The sequence below is a fragment of the Nesoenas mayeri genome (genome assembly GCF_963082525.1).
Source record: "Nesoenas mayeri genome assembly, chromosome: Z".
NCBI lineage: Eukaryota > Metazoa > Chordata > Aves > Columbiformes > Columbidae > Nesoenas > Nesoenas mayeri.
The window spans coordinates 74,997,851-75,014,419 of NC_137542.1; the positions used below are offsets into that span (position 1 = coordinate 74,997,851).

The window sequence follows — 16,569 nt, forward strand, 5'->3', positions numbered from 1 at the left end:
GGTACAGGACATTTTGGACTGTTGGAGTTGTCCCACTTTTCTAGAAAGCTGCTTATTCACAGCCAGTGACATTATTACTTCGTGGTCAAAAAGCTGCTCTATGAGTCAAGAGATGGATCAAATCCTTGCTTTGAACGAAGCAGAAATCAGGTCACCACCACCCCAGGTGGAGCCCTCTTTGCTGGGGCACAGACCAGGAGGAAGGCTCCTCTCTCAAGGATGTGTGAACAATGAGGAGTCCAACCTAGAAAGTTTCCTTTGGTTGAAATTTTCAAACTTCAATTGTGAATAATCTTGGGTTGACTGAAAATGCCTTTTTTTTTTTTTTCCCCCTTGGTGTGCAAATTTTGGCTGAGAAAGGTTCAGACACATCTATATCTGCCCTGCTCGGGAATGACAGTGACACTGTTAGCAGCAAAATGTCCTGAGCAAAGCTTGCAGGGAAATGTCAGGAAAGCAGCAGGGGGTAGAAGCAGATTAGAGCTGCCAGCTGGAGAGCACTCGCAGACAGAGATCAGACCTCTCACAAACAACCAGATACTGTCTGGGAAAGACTGCCTGGCTACTAAAACCACAGGAGAAAAATGCCCTGTCTTTCCATCCCCAGCCCCTTGCCCAGGATAAGTGATTCCACCCATGTGCAGCTTCACATGAGCAGGTAGCACAGACAGAGTGAGCAGCCTCCGCTGTCTCATCCTGGGATGCTGCTCCAGAGCGGAGCAGACAGGAGCAAGAGACTAACTTTACAGGATTTGTTTGCTTGGGGGACATCATAACAGGAAGGCAACAGAAAACTTGTGGCAGGCTGACAGCTCAGTGACAACGTGGGTGCACTGCCTACCTTACCTAGCCTGGACCTCCTAAATGCCAGGCATCCAGCCCAAGCACATCGTGTTGGTCTTCCCTACAGTGAGAGGTCAGAGATGGTCACATCTCAAATCCTGGGGGCAGTTTTGGGCCCCTCACACCAAGAAAGGGCTTGAGGTGCTGGAGCGAGTGGAGAGAAGGGAACGGAGCTGGGGAAGGGGCTGGAGCACAAGTGTGATGGGAGCGGCTGAGGGACCTGGGGGGTTCAGCTGGAGAACAGGAGCTGAGGGGACACAAGGACACAAAGAAACGGCCTCAAGTTGCGCCAGGGGAGGTTGAGGTTGGATCTGGGGAACAATTTCTTCCCCAAAGGGCTATCAGGCATTGTAACAGGCTGCCCAGGGCAGTGGTGGAGTCACCATCTCTGAAGGGGTCTAGAAGATCCTTAGATTGGGTTCTCAGGGACATGGGTTACTGCCAGTGTTGGGATAATGGTTGGACTCAATGATCCTAAAGTTCTTTTCCAACCAAAATTGTTCTATGATTCTATGGGTGTCACCGGGTAAGCAATGCATCCCACCCACGCTGGGGACTGGTAAAGAGCCCTTCAAAGCATCAATTCTTGCTTTAGACATATCTATCTACTAACTGCAGAGGAGTTCTAAATAGTTTGGTAGAAGAGGTGAAAGCTGAATGTAGCTTTTTCAGTGACTAAAATAGCACAAAATGAATCCCATCCTACTAGGAGATGTTTGTGGGTGTTGCACACACAGATTGGATGATGCAGGACTTCATAAGGATCATAAGGGTCAAGAAAGTTATCTCAGGGAGCTAGGCTGAGACTGTTTTTATTTGCTGTCTGTTCCTCTCAGAAAAATTAGCTACCGCTTGGCAATGAGATTGCTGCTTCACATTGTATCTAAACTGGTTTTTAGGGTACCCAGAACTTGCTGTGGACATCCTTCATGCTTTTAAGCTCAAAGTTCATCACTAATTATGCATGAATTTTAACTCGGCTGTAGAACACGTGTAAAAAAAAATAAAAAAAAAGAAAGCAGGAGCAATGTATATGAATAAAATGTTGATAATTTGCCTTTTACCTGAGCAGATATTGCAGTTGACAGGGACTTTACAGCAGCAACTTGAAATTAACTGTGCACTGCATACTATGACAGAAAAGTATGACATGTCCGATCATTTGATTTACCTCTACCCAGCCTTCTCCCAGCTGCAGCATGAAACACACTCCACAGCAGCTCACAACCCACTAACATTAAAATACACAAGGCCCTGTAATTCATCTCTAAAGACTTAGTCACAGGATTTCATGGTTTTGTTGCACGTCTTTAGTCTGTGCTTAAAAAGAGGGTCCTCTGACCTGATGATCTTAAACATCTTTTCCAGCCAAAATGATTCTATGATTCTAAAACAAAAAGACTTTTCTCTGTGGCAAAGAATAACAGTCAGCTTCAGATACATAATGAATTGTCTCAGATTCTCTTAATCTCCTTCATATGAAGGAAAAAGGGATGAATAAAGACTGAATCCCGCATTCAGGATTATTTGTGACATTTGAATGCAATGCAATTAGTGCTTCATTAAGGCAGCTTCTTATCTGCCTGGCTTTGACAGCACAAAGTAACATTAAAATTCTGAGGGAAGCAGTTCTACAGAATTCGACAGTCTTACAATTCCTGTTATTTCACTCAGAGAGCTCTCATCCTTTCTTGCTTCTAGCTTTTCAACTTCATTTCTAAGGCACTGGGCAGCAGGTGAAATCATCATGTGGTCTGAGGAACCAGCTGCAGCAGGAGGAGGTTTCCAAACCATGCATTTAGATGAGTTTCCTAATTAGAAGTCACACTATTTTTGACCCTGATGGTGGTGAGAGCCTGTCCCAGGTTGGGCAGAGAGGTGGTAGATGAACCATCCCTGGAGACATCCCAGGCCAGGCTGGACGGGGCTCTGAGCAACCTGAGCTGGTGAAGATGTCCCTGCTCATGGCAGGGGGGGCACTGGAGGAGCTGGGAAGGTCCCTTCAACCCAAATTATTCTGTGATTCTATTCTCTGATTTTTCAGAAGCACAGAGCAGTGTTGTGATAACTTGTGGTGGAAGAACATGAGATTCAGCATTAGGTTAGAGCAAAGTATTCAAACTCCTTGTTTCTCCAGGCAGTGGCAAGATCAGAAAGTGTTGCTGAGCTTCAGAGAGCATTCAGTATGTCTTTCTGTGTGTAGCAATAATCAATAATATTCATTCTGTCCCAACACATCACTAATCAAATTTTATTCTCTCTACAGGATTAAGAATCAGCATTTAATTCTTATTGCCACTTCTGGTGCAGATGTAATCTTTGGCAACAAGTTCGTTACTTCACTGAGATTTTGAATGAAATTTCAATGTATTTCATCTAGACAGAAGAAAAAAAAAACGACTACTTCCCTGCTTGTAAATTGAATCTTTTGGCTGTGTACAACATCGTTGGTAATTTATGCATTTTAATTGGTATCTATGCACTTCTATTTCTGGTAAACTAAGAGCAGCATAAATTACGACCAGCAACAGTTTACAAAAAGACCAAAGAGAATTAAAAAGATCATGTATTGTTATTTTAATAGAAAAAGAAAACTGAGAGTATCCTGTAGATAAATGGAGCAACAAATGGTTAATTACGAGGTTGATGGCTTAATCTAGCTTCTCATTTCACTGTGCTAGTTAGCACTAACTGTGAACCATCTGTCTGAGAGTTTAGCACTACCCCCACAAGTATTTCATTATGCAGTTTTAATATGCACTTTTGACAGAAATGGAAATGGGCTCAGATCAGTTTTCATGTCACACCAGGCTACATAAGTTTTCAAGACTGGAATACAAATCAGAGAACACAAATTCTTCCTCCCCACTCCCAGGGTGCTCCTGTCCTCACTCTCTGCCTGGGAATGCAAATGTTGTGTTTACCTTTAGAGGGAAGGTGGGAAGAAAAACTAATAAATAAAGTTCTCTGCTGTCATTGGAACTAGAAGATCCCTCATGCTCTGTTTCTTGAAGAAAAATAAAAACTATGAGCTTCTAAAAACCTGGCCTCCAAGAGTTGCGTGCACGGTTTGCCTGTTGCTTCTGTGGAGCTATAAGAAGGCTATAAACCCATCATCTGGGTTGAAAGGAGAGACCTTTTTTGTCCAGTCCTCTAGGAAAGCCTTGTTTTGGGTTGGACAGTCCACCAGGACAAAGCTGGACAACTGGACAGAGCTGGACAACAGGAGGGTGAGAAGGAGCCACCTGTCACTAACGATGCCAGAGTCGCTTGCCTTTGAGGTGTTGCTAATTCATGACTGCAAGATCTGGAATGTCTCTGAATGGATAAGAACAGATTGAGTTATTCCTTTGGCACAGAATGAAAAATACTGTGTGTCTGTGGCATCTATTCGGAGGACAGGTGCTTGGAGCTCAGTCCTTTGAAAGTTACAACAGAGCTCCTGAGAAAAAAGTTAGAAGTGGCGATGCTCAAGTACAAAAAGTACTGGACCACAGAAATGCTTTCTAGACCTTGCTGATGGCGGAGAAGAACAGCTCATCACTTCACTGGAAACTGGTGGTCACCTCGGATAAGTGCATAGAAACACATTATTTATGGAAAAATGAAAGGCAGCTACATTCTAGTTGTAAGGGATAAAGGACCAAAAATATAATTTAAAAAATGTGTGCACAGTTGTTTTTGACCATGGTTTAAGCCATTGGGTCTTAACTTATTCTCATTAAAAAGTCAAGATGTAGAAATCTAGTGGGACATCTGCTCCAGAAAGAACATGTCAAATAAAAACGTCAGAGGTCTGTTCCTCCCTTCATGACATATGATGGTGTAGAATAGGCACATCACTCCATCTCTCTCTTAGAAATATGGGTCCCCATATAAAGAAAACTACATTGTACTATGCAAATGTAAGTGATGTTTACATGGGGCTGGTGGTTTGATAGAAAAGATAAAGGCAAGCACCATGCTTTTTTGAAAGATAGGACACCAGGGAAAAATGCAATCAAGAGAAGCTGTGGGAGCCATTTTGAATGCTGTATTCAAAATTCAGGAAGAAAATGACACCTTACTTGTATGAACAAGAAAAGAAAGCAAGCTACCTGTGTGCTAGAAGGAGAAGGGAAGGAGAGAGATGGAATGTTTCACCTGAAAAGATGGACTGTTTGGAAATGTCCCCCCCAGCTGTCTGTCCCTCCCTTGCAGAGATAAATCAGCTTTCCCCGGTGGTCAGAACACAACAGGGGTCAGCAAGAGCTTAGGGTGCATCCTAGGCACCACGAAATATTGCAGGTACCCTGCGTGGCAATACGAGGCTCTTTTGCAGGGAGGGAGATCTAACAGCAGAGACTGTTTTTACCCGTGCTCTCTTTCTTTTTTGACTCAATTTCTGGGGGAAAAAGCCATGATAAATCAAATAGAAAAATGTTGGAAATTAACAAAAGTGAGCCACTCGCTGCTTTTCTCCTCTTTCTGAAGGGTGGAGATGCCCCAGCACAAGCAGGTTGCAAAGAGACGCGCGATGCGAAGCGCATTACCCTTTCCAGGAACCAGTGTGGGCGAGTCCCCTTCCCGTCTGTCCGGATCCTCATCTTCCTCAGGGGTGCAATGTCCGCGATCTCCATAATGAAACTGTCCTCCTGGCCTCGCTCAAACCTGGAGGGATTGAAAGACCAAGGAGGTTTCCCATGGTTTTACAGCATCCTTGCATCTTGACTCCCTCTCCGTGCTGCAACTCGTACCTTGCCAACAGCCTCAAATTAAAAGTTTATGAGTGCACTTTATTGGACTTGAGCTTTTCTGTCCTGCAATCACTAGCTACTGTGTTTTTGGCGAGAAATCTCAGTGCAGATTTGACAGGGATTCCTCCTCCCCTGGAAAATCAAACCCATAAGAGGCACCTGGAGTCACTCCAGGCAGCCTGCAGCACAAGTTTTCACTCTGTAACCAGAACAATAGAGACTCACAGTCAGGTTTGTGCACATCGCCTTTCTGCTGGCATCTGTCCACGTGCCTGCCCTTGGTCCATCCCAACTAGAAGGCAAAGCAATCTTGCTTAATCTTCTTTCGCTAAGACGCAGCACATAACTTTGCCGCGGTGATTGGCAGTTGGTGCAGCTCAGCTAAATACAGCAACCAGACTGCAAGTGCGAGCCCAAAGCCTAAGTTTAGTAAGCACAGGCAAGTTGCGTTAGGAAGGGGACAGAACCAACCATCCTGCATTTATGTCCTGAATTTGGGGAATTTGGATTCCCAAACCAGCTCCGTCTTTGGTAAGAGCTAGGATAGGTTTGCGTAGCATTGCACGAAAAATCTTACGCTGCGCTTGGCTGCTGCATGCAGGCACAAGCGTGTATAGGAACTGCTTGTCCATAGCAATCAGCAGGAAAATAGGAAAAAACTAATCTGTGCTTCTTGAGGAAGCATATCACACTGCCCAGGACCACAGCTACCTTGCCTCTCTCTTAGCATCACTAGTGCTAAGAAAAAAGCCCTTCTCCAGTGCAAGTGCTGTCTCAGGCTCAATATTATTCTGTTTAGAGCAAGTATGTCTTCTAGGTTTGACCCCAAAATACTCTGGTAGACCTGCTATGGGTTTGGAGATGGAAATCCAACCTTTGCTGACAGAAGCGCAGCCAAACCCAGGGGGTCTACCAAGCATCGCCACGACCACTCTAATGTTGGTGTTCCTTCTTTGTGCAAACTTCTCCTTGTGAGTTATCTGAGTCTGCTGAGCAGTTTGGAAACACCCCTGCAAACTGTGGGCATTACCATAATACAGACAATCCATAATGATGATAAATAATTCCTGGCAATGCACTTAGCCTTCTACAACTGTGTAGTTCCAGGGATATGGAGAAAAACAACATTTCTTTACCAACCTCTGCTCAGATTACACCCTGCAGCGTGAACGTGATTATCCTCACACCATTATCCAAGCCTGCATGGCTGCAGATGTTAGCAATAGGGATTGGCTCGAGCCTCTCACTTTTCATCCAGGCATTGCTTTTCCTGTGCTCCCAGAGGCATTTGGGTAGGGCGTTTTGGTCCCAGTCCATCTCTAGTTATTAAGGGTTATGTTTGCTCTTTGAAAAACTCCCCTCTCTTGTTATTTGTCTTTCTGTGATACTGGATACCAAGACAACCTGTCTCGCTGTGAGAATGTGCTTTTGTGCCTGGACTGGATTGATTTCCACTTCTATTTAAGAAAAAGGTGTGACCCTTCCAGCTTGAATTATCCCATAATCATATGATCAGTTTTCACTACAAAGCTTCATAGAAGTCTCTCACTCTGCTCCTTTCCAGGCTGAGCAACTTTAAACTTAAACAGTCAGTCAGCAAAATAAACCATTACTTATCTTCAGTAAATGCTCTGTTTACAATTTGTAAGGTTGATACTCACCTGCTGCTTCCAAGAAGTCATTGTATTAGAGGGAAGCAGTTGCTGAAATGCTAAACTGGGTGACCTAAGAGCTCTTCTCTACCCTTAATTTACACAAACATGAACATAAGCCTGAAAAAATTTGAGAAGGGAAGAAGTTCCCATATAAGCTGTCCACTGCTATTCCTTTTCCAGGACATTGAAGCATTTATCTAAGGGATTTCATTAAGCTTTCCTACCCATGCATGCACTTATAAATATTTCTATTGCCCAGAGGTCTTGCCAATAACGGTAATGTAGCTAAAATTGCCTTAAATCTGCAGCAGGTTAGACAGGCGTTTCTTCCTAATGCACTGAGCTGCTGTGAGTGAATTGTCACTGGATGGCCCCAATGAAGATGAAGTGCCTTCTGCCATTTGGTTGCAGTGGCTCTCGCCCATTTCTCACTGCTGGTGCAAAGGCTGGTGAGATTTCCGTGTGAAACAGCTGGGGAAGACTGTGGCGTTAAAAGCTGGATGGAGACTGGAGGGAGTGGTGTGGAAACGGGCAGTTATGTGTATTTGGGGACGTGCATGTCCTCTGCAGAGGGTGCTAACGAGATGACAGGAGCTCTGTGCAGTCAAGGGTGTGATACAGAGTGCCTCTAGCTAGCAGAGATGTGCCAGTACATCCCCAAAGAACAGCACAACATCCTGGGGATATTAACATGTTAACAGCTGTGTTTTACACAGCCCCAATGAGTTTTCATCTCCTATTGCAGATCTTCTACCGGCAGAAGACAGCCCAAACAACTACTAACGGTGTGGACCTTCTTTGTTGCATTTTCATATCCTTATTGTGGAGGTTATCCATCCTACCTGTCTAGAAAAATGTGATTTTTTTATTCCAGAGGCCCCAAAGTTTAGGGATATCTCTTGCATGGGCAGCTGAGGTGAAACTGCAATCCCTCTCTCTAGTGGCTGGAGACATCTTGGTCCCCCTTAGAGATGTACCCAGATGTACCCAGATGTGAATTTCGCTTTACTTTTAAGTACAAACAGTTGCAGTCCTTTTTCAAACCTACTAGAACTCAATGTTTGGCTTAAAATAGTGGAAGACAGTTCCGTTTGGGGTTGTCTGGGGTCTTGGAAGGAGGATGTCACCGACGGCCAGGCATGGTGGTAACCCAGGTGCATTGTCCCACATGTTGGATGTCTCTGTGACAGGGAGCAGGGCCAAGAGCTACATCTTCATCTTTCTGCGTGACTCAGCAGTGCTTCTTGTAGAGACTTTAGTCAGCAGCATCTCTGCTACATTTCTTTCTTTTTCAGGGCAAACAAGGCTTGTGCTTGTTACTAACTAAAGACATGAAGATTTCAAGCTTAGCTGAACAGACTTACCCAGACACCCACTCTGCTATGACAGCTGCAAGTAAAACATCCCCTGAGCAAACAGTTCTACGCAGGGAGCCTTATCTTCAGTTATCCAGCCCACACGTGATTATGCAAAGCCGTGGCAGAGGAACTGCATCACCAAGAGGCTGGAGGAAGAGTCCAGCATCACCTCCACAAGCGGAGCCTGAACCACGTGGCCAAATGTTCCAGCCCTCCTGATGCTCTGTAAATGCTTTGCTGAATAAGGTCAGAGGTAGTAAATTAATTACATTTAGAGGTAAGGAAGCCCATCTCTAAAAGCTAGTTAGTGCCATGCTCATTCTTGCCAAAGCTTTCAGTGCTGAGGGAGGTGCTAGAAAGGAACAGGAAAGCTTGAGGAAGCGGATCAGTGGCATGTGGGGTTTTTTGGCTTACAGAAGTGCTGGTGTCAGACTGGGATTACAGTGTTTGTTAGCTGTCTCTGCTGAAGAAAACATGAGATTTCAGGTTTTTTAGTTAAATTGGTGCACGCAGCGCAGTGCTCCATGCAGCTCGTGGCACGTTTCCATTTCTTTGCAGCATAAGACCACATCTGGGCAGGCAGATGTCATGGCATGCCCCTTCTGCGCCAGCTGCAGATGAGCCAGCTCCGGTTCCAAACACACGTGGTTACATTAGCTTGGCACAAAGCCCAAACTAAGAAGCCCACTTCTCAGCAGGGCCCTCAGCTTAACCGGCTCAGGCCCTGGCAACCCTCAGGTGGCTTCTGGATCAAGCTGGCTGACATCTGGCCATCAAAACAAACAGGAGAAGCAGACAGAGGAACATCATCACCCTCCCATCACAAGCACCTCCCAAGGCAGGTACGTGCATGTTGGTTTGTCTTTCGTAATGCAATTACTCATGCATTCCCATTAAATAACATTTAAATTCAATTATTTTTCCACAAAATGTGCATTTCGGAGAATATGAGTTGTGGTTTCATGCAATGTCCGTGGTTCCTCTTGGAAGACTTGCAAGACTTTGAATTTCGTATTTTTGTTCTCAATGCTCATCTCTAAAGCCACAAGGAACAGGTCAAGCAAAACTTTTGCAAACATCCATGGATGATTCCCCTGGCTACACAGTGCTCTCCTTTTCTCGACTCCACTAAATGCATTATAACAACAATTACAAGCGGCACAGTTCTAAATCTATAGAGTCAACATGAGTTTATGTTTCAGAGGGAGCATGATCAGAGCCCCAAGTCCTTCTTGATTTGACACCAGAATCTGTTATCACTCCACTTCTAACCAATAGAAGTGACAAAGTTACTGTACCTGTCTCCATTTTTGTCCAGCTGCATCTCCTCAGTGTTCCCATTGGATCCAAAGACAGTCATGAAAATATTGCTGTCGGTACCACCGCCTTCTGTGTCTCCAGTCACAACAGTGACTTCGTAGAGGATCTGGAGAGGATTTGAAACAATCAGAAGGTCTCATTCAAACCACTGTCCTCAACCCACACAAAAAAAACTGGGCAAAATGCTAGATGGGCTCTGCAAGAGATCTGCTTCTTTGCCAAAAATGGTCACTAAATGGCTTTTTGAGTTGTCTCCTCACCACGGTTCTCAAAGTTACAAATCCATCCTGTTACAGGACCTTCCTCTTTGCATCATCTGCGAATTTCTGCAGGTTTTCTCAGTTTGGATAGGGTCAGAGAGAGACACATTCATTTTGACCACCGTATGCTTAGGGGTGAACGATGAAGAGCTGGTAAACTGCAGATCTCCACACTGCAGCAAACTTCTGCTTTTTTTTTAAAAAAAAACCAGCTCCCAAATACACATTCTTTTCTTTCCCTTGACTGCAAAATGCTTGCCCCAAGTGCTCAGTGTCTCTCTGGGCAACTTTCAGTCCAACACTGCCAATAGTTTTGAAGTCTATATATCCAAACGCTCCATACCAGTCTGTCCTGCTTTTGTTAAAAAACAAGTTTCTCTTTTAGTGAATTTGCCTGTCAGCTAAAGCTTTATATTAGCTGCATTTTCCTGGAGAACCAGACACATGTTTTGGTAAACATAGCAATGGAATGTGAAGTTATTGATAAGCATGGATGGACATCTCATGAGAGGGGCAACGAGAAACTGGTGACCAAGAAACTGACCAACTGTATATAACATTCCATTCACATGAATACTTCATATAAAAGTGAGAGATCACGAGGATCTCGTTCCTTTTCCTTTTCCTTTCTGCTTATGGCCAACATTAGGAGAGGACCTTGCTAGTCGTCCCTGCAAACTGAGGCCTAGTGACAGACTGAATCCAGCTCCGGTTGGCTGCAGAGTCCAGTCCAGGACTTTGGTTGCCGGCTCTGCAGTTGCTGAGACTTTCAAGATTGGTTTTGTATATTTTATATTGTTTTCTCTATTCTTATTAGTAGCATTAGTAAAACATCGTTAATTTTTCCAACTCTCTTCTCTCTGTCCTTCTTTCCCTCCCGATCACCTGTCCTGAGTGGGAAGTGGGGAGAGGGTGGGGCAAAAGGGGGGAGTGGGGGCGAGGGGAGGTTAACAATACATTTGCCAGGGTTTTATTGTCACCCCGCAATCTAAACCCTCGACAAAGTCCTGTTTCCCAGTGGGATGTATGCTGCTTCATTGAACACAAAGTGTTCCAGGATCCTGTACATTAAAGTTATGCCAATTTGTGAAAAGATGTTTTGCCTCATTTTCACCTGATTAGCCTAACTCTGTTCTTTTCTCCTGACATGTGTATAATAAGATTCAGAATAAAATATTTCAAAAGCATGCAAGTCCCAGTGGCTGTCAGTGGCATTAAGACTTTTAGGCCACTAAGATGTTTTCAAGATCGTACCTATGGTAACAAAACCTTGGGATTTAAGAAGGGGAAGAATATCAAGAAACAGTCCCAACAAAACATGTTTCAAATACTGCATTGCTAGGCAAGTTTCATTGGCCTTAATTGTAATTGCCACATACTCATCCACACAGATTTTATATCATAGCGTATTTTACATATTTGCTATAGGTGGGAGAAGAAAAACTCTATTACAAATACTTAAAAGTTTTTTAATGACTGTGGTGGAGATGAACTAATTTCTCTATGTATGGGACAGCAAATACTCAATTTGAAACAAAGAGGGAATATCAAGCCAAGAAGAAGGTTAAATTGAAATGGGTATGTATGATTGTGCAAGAGCCAAGCAAAAGCAAAACAAAAAATCATTAACTTTCCTAAATCCATTAAAGATATTAGTCTTTTTTGAACTCTGAAAATAAAAATTAAACTCCGTTTCTAACTACAGCTATTTATAAGGGAACAGTCCCAAATTCCCTCAACTAGGAGACTGATCAGAAAGTCAAAACGCACACTTCTGATTTCATGTCTCAAGCAAGTTTTCTGATTTCCTTCAAACCCTTCAGCAAGTTTATGGCCCAACATCATAGAAAACAGAATTGTTAGATGTGTCTGTCTTCGGCATGCTTATGAAAATAAATATTCAGGATTGGGCTTTCAAAGGAAGACTGAACTTAAGTCTTCATTAACATCCACTTCAATCTACACAGAAGCCATCAGCTCAGAGATAGGAGTTTGAAAATGTTATCCAGGAGGCTAAATAACTGTCAGAAAGTTTTTAAGAGATTAGATTTTAGGCTTGGTATTCAGTCTGAGGGAATTTATTTTCCCTCCTAGGTCAATTCTACCACTGAAACCTGCATTGAGTTTTTGAATCCTTCACAGATGCTAAAAATGTTATCACAATTCTGTGTGTCTGGGGAAGAAAAAAGATTTCAGGAGAATATCTGCAGCTTGAGAATCAAGAGCAGCAGAGAGAAAAATTAATGTCCTATGAAAGTGTAACCTCACTGTAAATAGAAACACATCTGTAGAGATTTTAAATTGCCACACAGATATTAAACACAGTATTATTATCCCATTCATCCAGACTGTTATTTGTATTATAAATCTTACAACCAAAATCAGCATAGCTCAGCTTTCTAGTTTGTACCTGGTTGAAATATGGCATAGCACACATTACTTGAAATTTCATATATATGAAGGAAAAGACTATATAGTTATTTTCATTGGTTATTCAAGTTTAATCAGTTACTCACTTCAAAGATCAAGCTTACAAATGTCTCCCTGTTTCCAGAACTTTCAATTATTTTAAGTTTCTAACTGAATTCAGTTTCCTTATCTCACATTAGAAAAGCTGATGGGTAGCCACGCTACTCAGAGATTAAAATATTTCCACAGCTCTAATTTGATGAGTTAGAAGTATCTCCTCAAAGAAAGCACGATGGATTTAGATTACACCAAGGTGTTCAGCTTGCAGCTGCCCCACTCTATGAGTACCAGCTGGTGCTCCAGGTGTGGTGACAAAAGGAGGACATGCTGCTGAGCTGTCTCCCACCTACTCTGCCCTACCCTATCCTTCTGCTATGGCTGCATCCAACCGGCATTATTAAACAGTGCTCTAAGTGGTAATGACGCTAAACCATTCCTAAAGATTTTGCTAAAGTAATAACGAAGAAACCCTCTGCAGATAAAAGGCTTAAACCAAATGCAGAAGTCACAGTATGGGAATTGCTGACACACAACCTGTATCAGCACAGGTCCACAGAATCATAGAATCATTTTGGTTGGAAGAGACCCTTAAGCTCAAGGAGTCCACCCATAATCTGGCATTAAATCATGTCCCCAGGAACCTCATCTATGTGTCTTTTAAACCCCTCCAGGGGTGGTGACTCCACCGCTGCCCTGCGCAGCCTGTTTCAATGCCCAACCACCCTTTCTGTGAAGAATTTTTTCCTCATATCCAGTCTGAAACTTCCCTGGTACAACTTGAAGCCATTTCCTCTCATCGCTTGTTTCTTGGGAGAAGAAACCAACATCCTCCATGCTACAACCCCCTTTAGGGTAGTTGTAAAAAGCAGTAAGGTCTCCCCTCATGCAGCAGCTAAAGACACAAGATGAGCCTAGTGCTTACCTTGAGGCCAATGTTAACACAGTCAGCATCCAAGATGTTGAGGATTCGTGAGGTGAGTCCATCACCTTTGTCTCTGGCCAGCCAGCACTTACAAACAAAGTTATACATGACACCTTTGGTGGGCACGACAATGTTGAGCTCTTCCACCAGCCAGCAGCTCTCAGGAGTAGCACCGTCATGCCCCACCTGTAAGAGTCAGCAAGAAAACACCTGCTGGTTCAAGGGGATTTCTTCAGAAGGGAGAACCTGATGGTTTTTTTAACCAGTGAGGAGGGACTGAGGGTGTTGACTACATACACTGTCACACAAACCACTTCCACAGTGGAATGGAGAGAGCTGTGAAATGGTTTATGCCATTGCTGTCCAGTGGGGAAGACATCAGTGTACATGGGAGCTGACATGGGCAAAGGAAGCTCAGGTCATCATCTGCTGAGCACGAGGGAAGCTAGGACATTGCCGTTCCCAAAAGTAAGCAAGGTAGACTGGACTGACCTCCATGAACACATGTCCAGTCTCTTACTACTCTAGTTCTTCTCTGCTGACTTCTATTTGCTAGTTTGCTGATCTCTGCAGACCCATTCCTTTGTCTTTCCAACCCCTTCCACTGCTGTTGCAGCGCTTAGAACTGACTACTCAAATCTTCATAGCCAAGGTGGAAGGCACAGCCAGGCAAACACTGACATGCTTTATTCAAACACTCCTTCCCTCACAAAACCTCATCTAATTCAACTATGTGTACAAGGCTGTTCCTCTGCTTCCCATCTCCTTAAGCTGCAAGAGCTCCATGTTTGTATAGGAACCAACAGATGGAGTTAACATCTGTAGCTGGTTGATTTTCAAGGACCACCTCCTCCAAGCTCAAGAATAGTCCATCCTGGAGAGCAGGAAGTCACACAAGACTGCGTGGAGGAACAGGGGGCTCCTGACAAAAATCAAATGGAAAAAGAAAGAATACCAGGGGTGGCAGCAGGAACAGGGGACCTGAAAAACACAAAGACACTGCTCATGTCTGCAGGGCTGAGGTTAAGAAAGCCAAAGTTCACCTGGAGCTGAGTCTGGAAAAGGTCATGAAGAGCAACAAGCAATGCTCCTATAGGCATATCTGCAGCAAAAGGATACCGATGGGGCAAGCTTCCCCAAGAAACTGTGTGTATCCTTCTTAACAAGCGTGGGCAATTCATCTTGGGGCAGACTTATAAGCATAATTATGTATCCCAGCCGACATACAAAACTCAGTCAGCCAGTCCTGTCAATGAGCTATCCTTACATAAAAGACTAAATAAAAAAGCTACCTACAGTTCATTATTTTCAGGAGCAAGAGTTGTTTGTGTTGTCACTAGGAAAAATGAGGTCCTTAGCTCTCACTAGTTTTGTTTCTAATTAGGATGTTTTGGGTTGCCCAGAAAATAATTTTTAATAACAGGTTCATCTAGGGTGATATATCTGTGGTTATCTTTTTTTCCCCGAAACCAAGTGATCCTTTTTATCTGTCTCAGCCATCACTGTTATTAGGAATATTATTGCTATACCAATGTCTGTGCAGCTGCAGAAAATTAGAGTTAACCACTAGGGAAATTCAAGCCTACAATGGATGCATTAATTCTCAGATTCCTGGGGTGTGAAGTGAATGGAAATATAACGCTTGATTTCCCATTCCCCCTCTGCCAGCTTGGATGCCCTTCTCCAAACCCAAAGCTCCTTCGAGAGTCTGCACAGGGCCTCTCGGGACCCGTTGCAGGATGGTGCAGATGACACGGTGGGGAAAGTTCAGATCAATGTCTCTGCAGTGAAGCAGGGACAGAGCAGCCAGAGGGAAAATCTCAGTGAGCTCACCAAAGGCTGCTGCTCTTTTGGGTTTGCTACAGTCACCTCCCAAAGCACCGTTCCAAGACATTGCTGAGTACCAGATTTTCATAGCAGCCTTTAACTACTTGGGTACGAGTGACTGGGCAGAAGGAAGCACCCTGCATATCCACTTGCTTTGGAGAACCTGCCCACAAGCAGATTTCCTACAGTTCCAAGAACAATGTCGTGAAGTCTGAGATAAACTTGTGCAACGCTGAGTCTTCCTTGTGCCTGATCTTTTAGAGTAAAGTGCTGGGATTTGTCTTTCTTTTGTTCCAAGCAAATCTTTAGATAGATCATGCCAGTACAGCTAATGATCTGAATTGCAGCCACACCAGGAGTATATCTTGGACATGCATACCAACATCAAAAGAGGTTGTTTGGGCTCAGATATTTGAAATAAGTTAGAATAATAGAATTCCAAAGGCAGCTAGATGATTGGGCTGTTTGAAAAGCTTTGTAACTCAGTCTCACTGCCCTTAAGGAACTGTTGAGTACTTCACCAAGACTAGGATGCACAATTTGCACTAGGCAGCTCACAATCACATTGAAACCAAATGTAACAGCAGGGGAAAACGAGAGAAAATTTGAGCAGTAGATAGGAGGAAAACAAGATGAGACTGAGTAGTGACCTCATTAATGTTTATAAATATATAAAGGGTGAGTGTCACAAGGATGGAGGCAGGCTCTTCATGACAGCCCACGATAGGACAAAGGGCAATGGGTACGAACTGCAACACAGGAGGTTCCACTTAAATTTGAGAAGAAACTTGTTCCTGGTGAGGGTGACAGACACTGGCCCAGGCTGCCCAGGGGGGTTGTGGAGTCTCCTTCTGTGCAGACATTCCAACCCGCCTGGACACCTTCCTGTGTAACCTCATCTGGGTGTTCCTGCTCCATGGGGGGATTGCACTGGATGAGCTTTCCAGGGCCCTTCCAAGCCCTGACATTCTGGGATTCTGTGATGTCAAAAATGGAACTTCTTGCTTATTTTGGAAGGTGTAGAGAATATTAGAGAGACCTGAACATCTTCCAAGGTCACGTGTCCCTAGACAGTGAGGAACTGGACTTGCAAGACTTTACACTCCGTCAATGTTCTCTGTTCTTATGATGGAGAAAGGTTCTGAACCAGAAATGGCTTAGAAATGCACACCAGTGCAG

The 16,569-nt window shown here is 43.9% G+C and overlaps 1 protein-coding gene across 1 annotated transcript in view; it reads right to left on the reverse strand.

Annotated features, from left to right (window-relative positions):
* LOXHD1 (lipoxygenase homology PLAT domains 1) overlaps window positions 1-16,569 on the reverse strand; it is a gene marked incomplete at both ends in the record, with an annotated part of 153,982 nt that overhangs the window by 28,982 nt on the left and 108,431 nt on the right. Inside the window, 3 exons of the mRNA XM_080362565.1 lie at window positions 5,376-5,493; window positions 9,891-10,018; window positions 13,564-13,749. Of these exons, the coding sequence (XP_080218691.1) occupies window positions 5,376-5,493; window positions 9,891-10,018; window positions 13,564-13,749 (432 nt within the window). The remainder of the gene's footprint in view (window positions 1-5,375; window positions 5,494-9,890; window positions 10,019-13,563; window positions 13,750-16,569) is intronic.